This window comes from Mandrillus leucophaeus, unplaced genomic scaffold, assembly GCF_000951045.1.
Source record: "Mandrillus leucophaeus isolate KB7577 unplaced genomic scaffold, Mleu.le_1.0 Scaffold64, whole genome shotgun sequence".
Taxonomy (NCBI): Eukaryota; Metazoa; Chordata; class Mammalia; order Primates; family Cercopithecidae; genus Mandrillus; species Mandrillus leucophaeus.
The window spans coordinates 2935597-2952091 of record NW_012106919.1 but is presented as its reverse complement, the minus strand read 5'-3'; the positions used below and the strand labels follow the sequence as shown (position 1 = coordinate 2952091).

The 16495-nt window shown below is 36.6% G+C and overlaps 1 protein-coding gene across 1 annotated transcript in view; it reads left to right on the top strand.

The window, feature by feature from the left end:
• PHTF1 (putative homeodomain transcription factor 1) overlaps nt 1–8971 on the top strand; it is a 68015-nt gene extending 59044 nt beyond the window's left edge. Inside the window, exons 14-20 of the mRNA XM_012000769.1 lie at nt 189–379; nt 1471–1602; nt 2137–2223; nt 5290–5445; nt 6444–6539; nt 7791–7916; nt 8439–8971. Of these exons, the coding sequence (XP_011856159.1) occupies nt 189–379; nt 1471–1602; nt 2137–2223; nt 5290–5445; nt 6444–6539; nt 7791–7916; nt 8439–8459 (809 nt within the window). The 3' untranslated portion in view covers nt 8460–8971. The remainder of the gene's footprint in view (nt 1–188; nt 380–1470; nt 1603–2136; nt 2224–5289; nt 5446–6443; nt 6540–7790; nt 7917–8438) is intronic.
• Nucleotides 8972–16495: the final 7524 nt, after the last annotated feature.

Here is a 16495-nt window from a genome sequence, read left to right as displayed (position 1 = left end):
GAATAGCTAGTATTTATTGTGTTCTTACTGTGTGTCAGGCATTCTGTTATCTCATTTAACTTTACAATAATCCTGTAGGGTAGATACTATTATTACTGTCTCTTATACACATCTAGATGTGTATAAGAGACAGCACACACACATATACAGTGTTTTTTATATAGAGAGAGCATTTTTTCCATTCTTACATCGACTTTTCCGTGAGAAGAGCCTTGACCAGCTAAAGTCCATTTCAGCTGAGGAGATCTTGACTCTCTTTTGTGGGGCACCACCTGTTACACCTATTATTGTTTTGTCCATAATTAATTTTTTTGAAAGATTGTGTCTTACTTGGATGTTTTTTTTCATGATGTGTGTGGCAGAGAGAACATATAAACAGGTCAGTGGAGAAATAAGTAAAATTTTTTACCTCTGTTTTTGTATATGATATTCCATTGAGTTGTTTTTGTTCTCTTGATCTGGTCTCTCTTCAAGTTGATGTGGGCAATAACGGATTGATAAGTGGACTTTTGATATTTGTGGATTTATTGTTTGTGTTATTGACTGTTTACGTATTACACATTGTAATCTGAAATTTTGCCAGGCCCCACGTGTAGAATAAGTGGCTTAGCCAGTGAGTGAGCCTAGCCGACTGCTTAGCTTCTGTACCTCAGTGTCCCTTTTTTGTTTTTTATCCATAGAATAAAATAATTATCTACATGTGATAATGTTTTTGTGAAAAATGGCCAAGTGAGAAATACGTGAATTGAAATTTGATAAAAATTATGGATGGAGGGTTTAAAATATTGGTGATATGCAGAAGAAGTGTGATTTATTTTATCTTTTTGAGACAGGGTCTCGCTCTGTTGCCCAGGTTGGAGTGCAGTGGTGTGATCACGGCTCACTCCAGCCTTGACCTCCTGAGGATCAAGCAGTCCTTCCAGCTCAGCCTCCCCAGTAGCGGGGACTATAGGCCTGCGCCACCACACCCGACTAATTTTTTGTATTTTTGTAGAGGTGAGGTCTTACTTTGTTGCCCAGGCTTGTCTTGAACTCCAGGGCTCAAGTGATTCCCCTGTCTTTCCTCCCTAAGTGCTGGGATTACAGGCCATGAGCCACCATGCCCAGCCCCAGAAATGTGATTTTGAATAGAAATTTAATTTGGGAATAAGGCAGAATGATGTATAAACATTTGAGTTTGTGAAGTAGTGGATCCACAAATGCCAACCATTCTTTGGGGGTCTCCAAAGAATATTCCTTGCAAATGTTGAGTGTACCACATTGTGAAGAAGTATATTACTATGTAATGTGCTTTGGAAACAACAGGGTAATGAGCTATTAATGAAAATTTTCACTGCCCATCTTAGTGATCACTGATTAGAACTTCATTCTTTTTAACATTTTTGTATTCTGCGAATATCATTGGCAATTATGTGAATACACAGACACATACATACATTTCACTGTGATTTTTTTTTAAACCTCTTCTAGAGATTTTTATTTGCAAAACTCTTCAGCCATATTACTTCTGCCAGGAAAGCTAGGAAATATGAAATACCTCATTTCAGACTTAAGAAGGTGGAGAATATTAAAATATGGTTATCACTGCGTTCCTATCTAAAGGTGAGTTTTATTTGATTAACAATAGAGTATATGCAAGAATATGCTCACTGAAGCTCCTGGCAGCAGTTACTCAGTAGACAGTGTAGTTCTGGGTGTCAGGCAGATCATATCAGCAGCCGACAAACTTGCTGAACAGCAAGTTGGATGTCATCTCTCTGCAAAGCTGGTAGGGGTAGGTAAAGAAGAGCTTAGAAAGGGAAAAGAAAAGCTAAATTTCCTAGGGGCAAAGTGATAATTAAATAGTGTATATTTTTCTGACTTTTTTGGGAAATATTCCAGCTTTTTTGGGAAATATTCCAGCTTTTTTGGGAAATATTCCAGTATGTTAATGAATCAGTCACCCTTAATTTGAAAATGCATGGATTTCAGTACTTAAAGTTGATGGCTTTATGTACTGAATATGTTAAAATCCTATCTCAGAAACTTCTTATAAACATTTTCACACGAATGTAGTACAATTCAGAGTGTTAATGATGTGAGGGTGGTTGCTGTCTGCCAGTAATCTAAAACATTAACACGTGTCTCACTCCACAGAGACGGGGGCCACAGCGTTCAGTTGATGTGGTTGTATCCTCAGTCTTCCTACTGACACTTTCGATTGCTTTCATTTGTTGTGCTCAGGTAAAAGTTTCACATCTGCTTTAAGGAAAAATGAAAATTCTAATATAGGATTCACTTTCTGTTTTAGACTTAGGTCACTGTCTTTAAGTATGTATTTTTAGTACATCTACATTTTTTACTATTTTGGATATTTGGCAATTTTTCTAACTTTTCAAAATGGGAATACAAGTAATTTTGAAGTCCTTTCAAACTGTAAGATCAGTCTAATTTTAGTTGGTAATTATTAATATAAAACTATCGTATGATTGTAAAATACTGATTTTCCGACTACATTATTCCTTCTGTATTTATTAGTTGTCACTCCAAGGTAGATCTTTCATTTCTTTCCCTCTCATTTATTCATTCATTTATTTATTATACTGTGGAATCATGTATTCTCATTTTTATACAGTGGGTTAAAATCTGTTACTATAGGCTGGGCATAGTAGCTTAACACCTGTAATCCCAGCACTTTGGGAGGCTAATGTGGGAAGATTGTGTGAGGCCAGGAGTTGAAGACCAACCTGGGCCACATAATGAGGACCCATCTCTACAAAAAAAAAAAATCTGTTACTATATTTGCTTTGATGCCTACATTGTCCCAAATTTGGCCAGTGGGAGCCCCTAGAAACCCCCTCCTTTATCCTTTTGATAGGGTCTCCTTTTTGTAAAGCACTTCTGTGCTTTCTGCATTAAAAGAAGTTACAGGTTTATCTTATACTTTTGCATTTATTGAATTTTAATGTAATTCTACTGTGGTCAAAGCATACTCTGAATATTTTCAGTCCTGTTAAATATGTAGAGGTTTACTTTATTATCCAGCATATATTCAGTTTCATTAAATTTTCCATTAGCACATTGACAAGATTTATATTCTGTCATTGTTGACAGCAGTGTCCTATATGTATCAAATTACCTACATCCTTACTGAATTTTTTGGTCTGCTTATTCTGTCAGTCATTGGTAGAGGTGTGTTCAAGTCTGATTGTGGATTTGTCTATGTGTCCTCTTCTGTCGATTTTTGCTTTATGTGTAACGGGGTACAACCAGATTTAGTTTTGTTATCCATCTTTTTGGGCAATTGACTTTTATGTCCTTTATAGTGATTTATTATTTTTTTTCTGAGTCCAGGATCCAATTCAGAATTACATATTGCATTTAATTGTCATGTCTGTAGTCTCCTTTAATCTGGAAAAATGTCAGGCTTGGCCTTTCATGACCCTACAAAATGTCTCTCTTTGTAATGTTTCTTATTGATTTGATGTTAATTTCGTTGCACCAGCTGTCTTGATTCATTTCTACATGTTGTATCTTTGTCTACCTGTTTTTATTCTTTTGTTCTCATATTTTAGTTGTGTCTCTCATAATCAGCATGTCCTCTTATGGTTGCTTGGTGTTCGTTCGTTCTTCTTCTTCTTTTTTTTTTTTTTTTTTTGGTAGCTGGGACTACAGGCACATGCTACCTAGCCTGGTTAGTTTTTAATTTTTTGTAGAAGTGGAGTCTGGATTTGTTCCCCAGGCTGGCCTTGAACTCCTGACTTCAAGGGATCCTCCTGCTTCTGCCTCCAAGAGTGCTGGGATTATAGGCATGAGACACTGTGCCCAGTTGCTTGCTTGTTTTTTAATCCATCCTCACAGTCTTAGATTTTGGAGTGTCTAGCCCATTTAAACTTAATGTTATTACTCTAACCACAAATATATTTGGTTCTTACTTTTGCTACCTGCTAATTTTCCTTTTTCACTCCTCTTACCATCTTTTTATTAACCAAATATTTTTAAATATTCCACTTAATCCTATTAACTTGTTATATATTCTTTTACTATTGTTTTAAGTAGTAAAGAGATTACAACATGCATGCTTAATTTTTTATAGTCTAATAAAATGATTAATTCATCACTCTCTTGATAATGCTAAGCCCTTAGAACAGTTCATCCCATTTACTTTTTCACCTTTTGTATTATTGTCCTTCACCTTAATTTTACATATATTTTAAAACCACAAGATGTAATTATTATTGTTTTGTGTAATTAATCATTTATATTTACTCACATATTTACTTTTTCCATTGCTTTTTATTATTTCCTGAATTTCTGTGTTTCTCTCTGGGATTATTTTCCTCCTACCTGAGTAACTCCTTTAGTATTTATTTTAGTGACAGTCTGCTGGTGATGAATTCCCTCAGTTTTTGCTTGTTTGAAGATATATTTTATCACTTTCACTTTTGAATATATATATATTTTTTATCAGGAATCGAATTCCAGTTATTTCCTTTCAGCACTTTTTAGGATTCTATTGCTTTCTGATTTCCACATTTTATCTTGAGAAGTCTGCTGCTAGGGTGCCATGACAAGCCAAAGCTAATATGAGTCAAACTCAGTGGGGAGGCAGAAAACAAAGGTCTTGTAAGGCAATGGAGCTGGCTAAGAGGAGTGGAGATGGGAGCCTACGTAGCCCTGGGGGAAGCGAGATGCAGAGGGCAGCTGCTTGGTGACTTCCTGTTTTTCACAAGGTTTCCGTGAGCATTATCTGTATGTTTTTCAGTAAATTCCATCTTACTTTGGGCTTGTTTGAGTAAATTTCTTTACTTTTAAATCAACAAATTTAAAAACAAAAACAAAAACCTTTTACCAGAAAATTTGACGCATAGTTCCTGCTGCTATTGTTATTTGGAGCCTAAAACAGAATAAAGAACTGATCGTTATGACTTTCTAGTCATACCAGTGGGATGAGCCACATGTTTTAGGGAGCTCACTTGACATAATGCAAAGTTATTACTTTGAATAATGGTTGCCATGTCGTTGTGAGTGGACACACTGATAGTTAAAGTAGTTGCAAATGCATTTGTCTTATTTTATTTGTGGTATTTTCCTTCTTTGTTACTTCTAGACCCTTGCTAAAGGAGAAAATCTAGGAAACTTAAATATATGATGATTAAATAAATAGGTAATACTTTGGGTATTAAAGCTCTTCTGCTTTGAGTATTAAAATACTGGATTTTTGGAAATGTTCTTAAATTGACAGAGTAAAAGTAATGATATGATTTTAAGGTAAATGAAAAACTAAACTTTTTTTGATCCTTTATATAGGTTCTCCAAGGACACAAAACTTTCCTGAATGATGCTTATAACTGGGAGTTTTTGATCTGGGAAACAGCTTTACTACTTTTCTTATTGCGTCTGGCCTCATTGGGGTCTGAAACCAATAAGAAATACAGCAATGTTTCGATATTACTTACAGAACAGGTATTGATCAGTCCTGTCAATTGGGTTTAGTGGTTAGGGGTAGCATAATACACTGTAAGGTCCCTGCAAAGGATTCAGGGTTTAATCACTGTCTAGCTATCACATTCTAGCTAAAGGACCTCACAAGTCACTTTGCTGCTCTGTAGTTGCTTATCCCTAATAAAATGGATGTAATATCTCCTCTTGCTCCCAGGGTTATGAGAATTAAGATCTAATGGATTGAAAAGACTTTGTACACTATAGAGAGATTTTTATTGGTGGTAATGGAGCATGCTTTTAATCTCATACTCTATGTCAAGTATTAGATCTTTAGAGTACGTGTCATTTAGCATGTATAATAAGCTTCTTGAATTCTTCTGTATCAGACATAGAATACATTATTCAATGTTTGGAAAATACTTGGTTTTCAGTATGTGAATAGATACTAAGATTGAGAAATATCTCTTGTAAATACAGAGTAGTATAAAGTGGTTTTTTTTGTAATTTTGTTTTTAATTTCAAGTTTTTCCATAAACTTTGAATAAAAACATTTATCATTTTTTTTTTTTTTTGTCTTAGAATCATACTGGAGAATTCTTCATACAAGGCAAAATATAAAGAATTAGTAAAGTAACAGGAGCTATCTTCTTCCATGTTTAATGAGGATGTTAGATTATCTAGGGGGATAGTGAGATGAATAAGATATAAGTTTTGAACTCAAGGTGCTTATGTGCTAATTATGTTATATTGCAAGTAATATTAAAATTTTTCATTGTTTTGATATTTAAATTGCTTCATCATTAATAATTTTTTCATCACTAAGTATTTTTTCTTTGCCAGAGTGAGACTGATCAGGGCTGGGGGCTAGAGTATGTGACATATGTTCTCTGTATCAATAGTTATTGGAATTTCAAAATTTATTTTACTTGAAAACATGACCTTTGAAATATGCCAGATTTTATGCAGTATACATATTTTTTTCCTAAGAAATTTACCTTAATTTCTATTCCTTCCCTTAGATTAATTTATATCTTAAGATGGAAAAAAAGCCAAATAAGAAAGAACAGCTTACTCTAGTAAACAATGTATTAAAGCTGTCCACCAAGTTGTTGAAAGTAAGTCATAGGCTGTGATACACTTTTACTATCATTTAAGTTAAATCAGTCTCTTCTCTGAGAAAACATTAAATGGCAGATGATACCTTGGGTTGGGAGGAGTCCTGGAAGTGGACTCTTCCACAGTGGCATCAGGGGTAGGGGTCACAGTGGTGGTTAGGACCAGAGCTGAGGTCACAGAGCTCCTGGAGGCAAGGTTAAGGACAAAGAGTGGCTTCCCATCACCAAGTTGGGCCATCTGGTCAAGGACATGAAGATCAAGCCCCTGGAGGAGATACGCCTCTTCTCCCTGTGCATCAAGGACCAGGTTCAAGGCATTTGTCACCATCGAGGACTACAGTGGCTATGTTGTTCTGGGTGTTAGTGCTCCACGTAGGTAGCCAGCACCCTCCATGGGGCTATAATCATGGTCAAGCTCTTTATCCTCCCTGTGTGAGGAGGCTACTGGGGAAACAAGATTAGCAAGCCCCATACTCACACTGCCCTTGCAAGGTGACTGGCAGCCTGCATCTCTGTCCTGGTGGCCTCATCCCTGCCTCCAGAGGCATTGGTAGCGTCTTAGCCCCTGTGCCCAAGAACCTGCTGCTGATGGTGGATACCCACCATTGCTGCACTTTGGGGACTGCGCTGCTGCCCTGACCAATTTTGCCAAGGGCACCTTTGATGTCATCTCCAATACCTACAGCTATTTCAGCCCCAACCTCTGGAAAGAGACATGTTCACCAAGTCTCCCTATCTGGAATTCACTGGCTATGGCCTAGAGACCCATACCAGAGTCTCCATGTAGAGGACCCAGGCTCTAGCTGTGGCCACCACGTGGTGGTTTTATACCAGAAAAATAAAGTGAGTTAGCCTGTTTTAAATAAATTAATTAATGTTTTACTTCTCAGAACCCAGTAAGAGATAGATGCTAGGCTGTGTAGATTCAAAATGCTGACCTGATGATTTCGGGTTAATAACTACTATGAAAAAATTTCCAATTTTGTTACCCAGGTTCTGATGATTGCTGATGTCTGTCATATTTTATATATTTTAAACCACAAATGACATATTGCTCAAATCCAGCTAAAAAAAATCTTAGTAGAAAAGTAGGTGAGAACGCGTTATGGATGTTTTGAAGGTAGCTCTTTGAATATTAAGGAAAGGCAGCCTTAAGCATTCATCTATACCCAAGACAAAACCCAGCAAGAAGTCACTGAGTGGCTATGAGAAAACATGTATCTCATTTCAATTCTTTGATGTTTTTTGTAGGAGCTGGACACACCGTTTAGACTCTATGGACTGACAATGAATCCCTTGATCTACAATATCACAAGAGTAGTTATCCTTTCTGCTGTCTCAGGTGTTATAAGTGATCTTCTAGGATTTAATATAAGAGTAAGTATCCCCACCACTCTGTGGCATCTTAGTCTTAAAAATTACTATGTACAGAAATCTGTGTTCTTCACACGTGTGTGTGTGTGTGTTTCTAGCATGGAAATAACTCTTGAGGTAAAGAAATAGGCATTTTGATTGGTGGTCCACAGGCTTTTCTTTCAAAGCTTTGGTGTTCTCATTTTACACAAGTATAACAGACAGTGCTCTTGAATGGAACAAAAAAAATCAAGTTTGAATTTCACATCAGTTTAATAGCCTGAGCTGGGTAACGGTCTTACTCTTATCCTGGGAAATGTACAGAGGTAGAATGAATGAAAACCAGTTCATGAACTGCATTGTATTATTTTTGATCCTGGAAGTTTTAAATGTTTTTTCTCTATGATGTTCTATGGTTGCTATTGCCAGACTTGATACCTTTTCTTCTTTTATAAAGGATTCTTTGTTTATAGTCATGTAAGTGTACCTATAAATCCCACCTGGTTTTCCTAGAACTAACTTATTTTGGTGATTTTGTTTTCTTAGTTGTGGAAAATTAAATCATAAGCTGAGTTAAATGCCTGGACTCTCCCCTGACTGGTATCAAAACTTACCTATCAAGGAAAGAGATGACTGCAGAAACCAGTGAGATACCCACCTGCTTGTTCACATGCACGGGTGCTCTCAGCTCTGCCAAAGCGAATGAATGGTGTTTCCAGAGGAACAAGTCCTTTTCCAACTGGGCGTGCATGCTAAAAACCTGTATCTTCATGCTTTTCAAACAACACGAATAGTCAGCCGACTAAAGACACTGTGTGTTTTGGTAACACAAGGACAATTTTGTAAGTTAGTAAATTTATTATGTGCACTTCTGTACTGTGACAGTTACGTTTACTGGCCATAGTCTTTTGGGCAACTATGGTAGATGCCCAAAGCATGAAGCAAATGTCTTTTATTGGAAATATGCAAATTCAATATTTTTACATTATAGTCTATAGAATTGGAGATCTCATTTCTCTATCAAAGACAGATCAAACTATTTTAGGTTAAATCCAAATAAAAGAACTTTACTGGAGACTTTCAGTTTCTAGGTTTTCTTTGTTGTTGAAGGAAGAAAAATAACTTTTAAACTCTGAGTTTCTGTTGAACTGTGGATAAATGTTTTGTTAGTTTACAATTTTGAGTTAATCCTAATGACTGTATAGTTGTTGGTGAACGATGCATGCACACAATATGCCATGTAATTCAGCATGAAAAATTTAAGTATATGCCTACTCATCCATTTCCATCATACAACATGGTTTCCATGTTCTATGTGGAAGTCATGGAAGCATGGTTTCCATATAGATCATCTGAGTTGTGGTTCCTAACACAGTGTTATGTGTCCTATCACAAGCATCATTGATAGTTTATCTGTTGTGCAACTTAATGTATTAAACCCTCAGTACGTTTTCAGGTCCTCAGTGTCTATAGTCGACCATGCCATGCCTCTGATGATATAGATTCTGTAATGCAGCATCCTCTTATACACATGCATATACATATGTTAATGAAACTCTAATAGTCTACTTATAATTCTTGCTCATTAAGTTACCTGCTTTGAAGAATCTCTTTTTTTTTTCCTTTTTTTGAGACAGAATTTCGCTGTGTTGCCCAGGCTGGAGTGCAGTGCCACCATTTTGGCTCACTGCAACTTCCACCTCCTGGGTTCAAGTGATTCTCCTGCCTTAGCCTCCGGAGTAGCTGGGATTACAGGTGCCCACCACCACACCTGGCTAATTTTGAAGAATCTCTTGAGGCAAATTGAAAGCTTGAACATTTTAATGATAAGGTTTTGTGAACTTTTAAATAAACATAATTTAGAAACTTGGTTATTACATGTAAAGCATGTATTCATTCAAAATCAGAGTATCAGTTGCATATTTTCTAATAAGCAGGAAGAATTGTGAGTTTTAGAGGTGGATTTCTGAAGAGTCCAGGGATTGAAGTCAGACTTTTCTGAGTTCAAATCTTTGGCCCTGCCACTTATTAGCTCTTTGTATATTAATTTCCTCACTTCTTAACCCATTTATGGGAATAATAACTACAAGTGGGGATAATAACTACATAATAGGGTTGTTAAGATTAAATGAGGTTATCATGTAAGGTACTTGCACAGTGTAAAGTATTTAATACTTAGCAAATCTACAATAAATATGTTACTATTTAAAGTCCTTTAAAAAAAATCTCACTGATAATTCCTGTGAAGATAGAAAGATAAAAAGCAAGGTTGCCGAACTAGAAGTTGATTACCAAAAATATGCAACCTTTTATACATGAGTTATAATTTTTTAAATGGTAAAACTCCATTATAGTGATCTACCTTTAGAAGGAAGTGTTCTGTAGAAGCACTTCAGCATCTCAACAGATGGCTCATAGAAACCATGCTTTTACTATTTCCATAGGGAACAGTAGCAGTAATCTCAAATCCAAAATTGAGCTCACTGCAGATTTCAAATGAAAACTGATGCCTTCATCTTTTTCTTCTACAAAAATGCTGTTCTGTTTTTATGTACAACTTTTACACAGTGAATTCTTAGTTTAAAAGCAGTGTTTAGAGTATATTAATTCACTTGTGTGGATTGCTTCAGTTGTGGTTTTGATGGTGTATATTGGTTTAAATTATTTTTCAGATGGGTAAAATTATATGTAAGTATAGTTAATCATATCAGTAACTTAGGAATGATTCTTGACTCATTTTTCTTCCTCATACCTCACATCCAATCAATCACCAAGTCTTTGAATAATTATCTTCTAGGTATCTTTCTGATCAGTCCACTTTTTCTTCCTCCCCACTGCCATTGCTCTTAAGTCAGCATCCTTGGTTTTTTGAACAAGTTTCTGCTATCTCTGCTCTTATGTATGCTTGACTCCTCTTTCCCCCATGCCTAACCCACTCATCTCGAAAGTGTAATATGTCTTCCCTGAAATGTAAGTTTCGTCATTTAGAATCCATTAGTAGCTTACTAGCACTTTGAAGATGAAAATCCAAGATTCTTTTAGCAAGGTGTATAGGCCTACCCTATTGAGAAAGATTTTGAATCTTCATATTTGAAAGATACTTTTGCTGGGTATAAAATTCTAGGTTTAAAGATGTGGTTGTGCTGTTACCTCCTGGGTTGCATTGTTTCTGACAAGAAGTCTACAGTCACTCTAATCTTTGCTCCTCTGTAAGTGTCTTTTTTTTTTTTTTTTAAACTCTGGCTACTTTTAAGATTTTTATCTTTACCATTGAATTTGTGCAATTCAATTATAGTGTACATTGGTTTAGTTTTCTTCATGTGTTCTGTGCTTGGGGTTTGTTGAACTTATTGGATCTTTGGTTTTGTAATTTTCATATTATTTTATATAGAGTTTTCTATTTTCATATAAAATTTGGAAACATTTTTGCTATTCCTTAAAATAAATTTTCTATAGTCTACTCTTACCTACTTCCTTCTGGGACTCAAATTTACATGTATATTAGACTGCTTGAAGTTGTTCCTCAACTCACTGATGCTTTATATGTTTGTCCAGCCTTATGTTTGTTTTAATTTTGGATGATTTCGTTTGCTGTGCCTTCAAGTTTGCTTTTTTGCACTGATTTGCTATTAATCCCATCCTATGCATTTTTCATCTCTAGAAGTTTGATTTTGGTCTTTTTTATATCTTCCATGTCTCTCTTTAACATGAGTATTCTTTTCTCTACCTCATGTAACATAATACATTTATAATAGGAATAGTATATAAGGATATTAAAACAGTTATTGTGTCACTCCCCCCCCCCCCCCATTTTGGGTCATTTTCCTGCTGTTTTGCATGCCTGGTAATTTTTTATTGGCTATGAATTTTATACTGTTGGTGTTTGTGTGTATGTATGTATTCTTCTTGGTAGTCTTTTAAATATTCTTGAGACTTTGTTTTGGAACACTGTAAAGTTATTGGAAATAGTCTGATTATTTCAAGGCTTGCTTTTAAACTTTGTTAGGTGGGCAAGAGCAGCCTTTAGTTTTTCTCCGTTCACTGAAGCAATATCCTTCTGAGTACTCTACCTGATGCTCTGTTCATTATGAGGTTTTTTCTTTGGCTGTAGTAGCGTGAACTATTCCCAGACTTGTGTGAACTTCTGGAATTTTTCTGCCTGCTTCTTGGAGGTTCTTAACCTGTTCTTGGGTATTCCCTCATATGCTTGTGCCGATCAATATTCAGCTAAAGACTTGAAAGGAGCCCTCTGCATGTCTCTGGAACCCTCCCTTCTCTGTGCAGCTGCATTCTTTCTGGTACTCCTACTTATAAATTCTAGACCCCAGGCCTTCTCCAAATTCTCAATTCTGTCTCCTCAACTCAGCAAGACTACTTGGTTCTTTTTGGGTTCTCCCTTTTTGCACCACAGCCTAGAAACTGCCTCCTTGTAAAACTGCTTGAATGAAATAATTTGGAGCGGTTATGGGACTCACCTTGTTTAATTCTACTATCCTGTGCTGCCTGGCGTCTAATATCTAAAATCCATTTTTTCGTATTTTTAAAATTGTTTTTCAGTTGTTTGAAATTTGAAGAGTAAAACAACTCTTCATTACCTTAGTAAGTGAGTTTCTCCAGTTGCTCAGGCCGAAAGCTCCATATCTAATCTACTACCATGTCATGCCAGTTCTGCATTTCCACAGCTACTAGGTTAAGCCTCCTTCACTCTCACCTGGACTACTGTGTGACCCACTGGTCTGTTTCCATTCTTGTCTCCTACAGTTGGTTTTTCATAGCCACATGAATGAGCTTCAAAATTTGGAAACTAACATTGTTCCTACTTAAACCTTTCCTGGCTTTCTCTTTGGTGGCCTCCAAGGCCCTTCATTATCATGCTTGCCTTGCTTTCCAGCTTTACCTCCTTTACAGCCTCACTCCTTTACCTCACCACCACACTGACCTCCCTCTGCTCTTCTATTAGTCCAATTATTCTATTATTCTGCTCTTCTATTATTCTTTCTCATATCAGGCTTGTGCAAGCTTGTTTCATCTGCCTGGAATGTATTTTCTTAGGTTCATCTCTGGCTGGCTGCTGCTTATCTCTCAGCTGTCAACTGTCAGTTCCTTAGAGGGCCTTCTCTCATGACCCTAATTAAAGTAGTTACCCATTTTATCCATTATCAGTTATACCGCCTTGTTAATTTCCTTTATGGCACTTACCACAATTTTATCGTGTTTATTTTTTGACTGTCTGTCTCCTTTCCCACTAGAGTATAAGTCCCTTGAAGGCAGAGACTTTTTCTTGTCCCCAGAACATATAATAGGTGTTCAATAAAAATGTGTTGAATGAAGAATAGACCTCAAGTAATTTACCATTCATGTAGTTTTTTTTCTGTTAGGATAGAGGGTTGTACATTTGATTCTTGAACAATGCAGGGGTTAGGGGCATCATCCTCCTGTCCTGTCGAAAATTCATGTATAACTTTGATGCCCCCAAAACTTAATAGCCTACAGTTGACTGGGAGTCTTGCCAGTAACACAAACAATCAACACATTTTGTATGTTATTTGTATTATATACTGTATTCTTAAAGTGAGCTAGAAAAAAGGTAAATGTTATAAAGAAAATCCTAAGAAAGAGAAAACGTATTTCCTCTTCACTAAGTAGAAGTGGATCATCATGAAAGTCTTCCTCTTTGTCATCTTCACATTGAGTAGACTGAGGAGGAGGAGGAGGGGTTGGTCTTGCTGACTCGGGGTGGCAGAGGTGGAAGGAGATGCACAAGAGGCAGTCACACTTGGTCTAAATCCACAGAAATACATTTTAATCTGTCTGACTTTTTGCTTTTTTCATTTCTCTAAAAATGTTTCTATATGGTACCAATCCTTCTACTGTTTGCTTTAGTTTCAGTGTCCATATCATAGAAGAGGCCATGTTGTAAAAGAAGTCAAAAGCAGCCTTGAATAATTGGAACCCTTCTGCCAGATTGTCTTACATCAGCTTGTTCTTTGGCATTGCTTCTAAGTTTTCTTCCTTATCATCTTGCACTGCTTTGGAATCACTCATCTCCATCAACAAGTCATCTGTTAATTCCTGTGGTGTGGTGTTTATTAGCTCTTGAATTTCTCTTGAACCCTTCACACCCCACCTTTTTGCCACATCCACAATCTCTTTCATGACTTCCTTGACTGACTCTTTTGTACATCTTATGAAGTTATGACAATATCTGCATAGTTTTCTCCAGCCAGAATTTAGTGTTTGGGCTTGATGATGGCATCTTCAGTGACATGGCATAATCATTCCTTCCAGACTTGCATAATGTTCTCTCTTGGGCTTCTCTTTCACAGCATTGACAGTCCTTTCCAGAGTACTGTGTGTAATAGATCTAAAAAGTCCTTATGACCCCCTTATTCCTGAATTAAAGATGTTGTGTTTGGGAGCACAGAGACCATTTCATTGTCTTGGTGTTGAATTTATGGGGTTTTAGGTGGTCAGGGGCATTCTCCAGTATCAAAAGAACTTTAAAAGGTAGTGTCTTACTAGCAAGGTACTTCCTGACTTTAGGGACAAAGCATTGACAGAACCAATCCAGAAAAAGGGTTCTCATTGTCTAGGACTTCTTGGTATACAACCAAAAGACTGGCAGCTGGTGTTTTTTATTTTTATTTTTATTTTTTCTTCAAGGCTCGGGGGTTAGCAGCTTTACAGATATGTGTAGTCCTGATTGCAAACACAACAGCATTTGCACAGTGTTAGCTTACCCTTTCCTGCCTAAATCATGGTGCTTGCTTCTCTTTCTAATAAATTTCCTTTGTGGCATTGTTTCCCAGAATAGGCACTTTCTACTGCATTAAAAACCTGTTAAGGCAGATTTCTTTTCTTCTCATTTATCTTCTGAATGGCATCTGTGAACTTGTCTGCTGCTTCTTAGCAAAGCTACTTTCCTTTTGCTTTAAATTGTCATATGACTTTGCTTTTTCTTGAATCACATTGGAATCTATAGATCTGCCTTAGAGCACTCCTGTACTCACATGAAGCTGCATTTTAAGTGCAAGTTAAAAAGCTATTTCACAAAAAGTGCAAGATTTTCATGCCTGGTGGCATAACTGCAGCAAAAGCTTCATGAGTTTTCTTTTCTTTTTGCTTTCCTTTCTCTTTCCTTCTTTCTTTTTTTCTTTTTTTACAATGGTCCTTATGCTGGACTCATTTATCTTGAAATGGTGGGCAACCACAGACCCCAATCTATGGTATGTAAGCAATTCAACTTTTTCTTCTAATGTCGTGACTCCTCTGTGCTTCTTGGGAGCACTTCTATCACTGGTGGTACTTCTTATGGGTCTTGCAGTTTTTATGTCCTCAAGGTTTACAGTATTGCACTAATCACGAAAAATATGCAGGAACCGCAAGGGATCACTTTTTACTGTGATCCACGGTTTATGAAGAGATGAACCTGCCCACACAGAGATGGTTAGCATCACATGGTGTTTTAAACAGACCTTTCGACACTTGAGTTCACCACAATAGCAACAGGAGGTAACTACAAAATAATTATAGTAGCTCAGCATGTACTACAGTTAATTTTATGCAGTTATGATTTAATACTGTATCTTTGTTTACATTTCTCTCAACTGTGAATGGTGCCATGTACAGTTTGTGTTTGTATGTTTTTATAAATTTTAACTTCTTATAATAGATTTGTGTGTATTTTATAGTAAATGATAAAATAGGCTAGTATCTACACACCATTTTAATTTTTCTGTATTTCTAGGCTACATGGTTTCTTTTTTCAAATTGTCATAAATCTCAAAAAAATTTTCCAATATACTTACAGAAAAAAAACCTGTATATAAGTGACCCACACTGTTCAAACCCATGTTGTCCAAGAATTGACTGTAATTTCATGGTTCTCCCACCTTCAGCGCTTCATTTATCCCTGTATAGTAATTTCTAGGAACTTGGGCTTTTGTTTTGATTTCAAAAAAGAAATGAGATTTTGGTGTTAATTACTTGTTACCGAGAAATTAAACCAAGATGTAAAAACAATTAGATTAGGCCATTCACACATTTAGTTGGAATAGTAATAACCATAGAAGGGTAAGAAAAATACTTGTTGACTTAATTTTATAATCTGCAGTTGGGAAAAATTCTCTCTCTGAAAGTTGGGTGTATAATATGCAGCAGGGGTCCCCAGCCACCCACACCCCCCACTAGCCAAACAGCAGGAGGTAAGCTGCAGGGGAGAGTGAAGCTTCATCTGTATTTACAGCTGCTCACACTGCTTGCATTACTACCTGAGCTCCATCTCTGTCAGATCAGCAGCAGCATTGGATTCTTAGAGGAGCGCAAACCCTATTGTGGACTGTGCATGTGAGGATCTAGGCTGCGTGTTCCTTATGAGAATCTAATGCCTGATGATCTGTCACTGTCTCCCGTCACTTCCAGATGGGACGTCTAGTTGCAAGAAAACAAGCTCGGGGCTACCACTGATTCTACATTATGGTGAGTTGTATAATTATTTCATTATATATTACAATGAAATGATAATAGAAATAAAGTGCACAGTAAATGTAATGCACTTGAATCATCCTGAAACCATCCCCTCCCTGCACCCCCTCCCCCTGCCC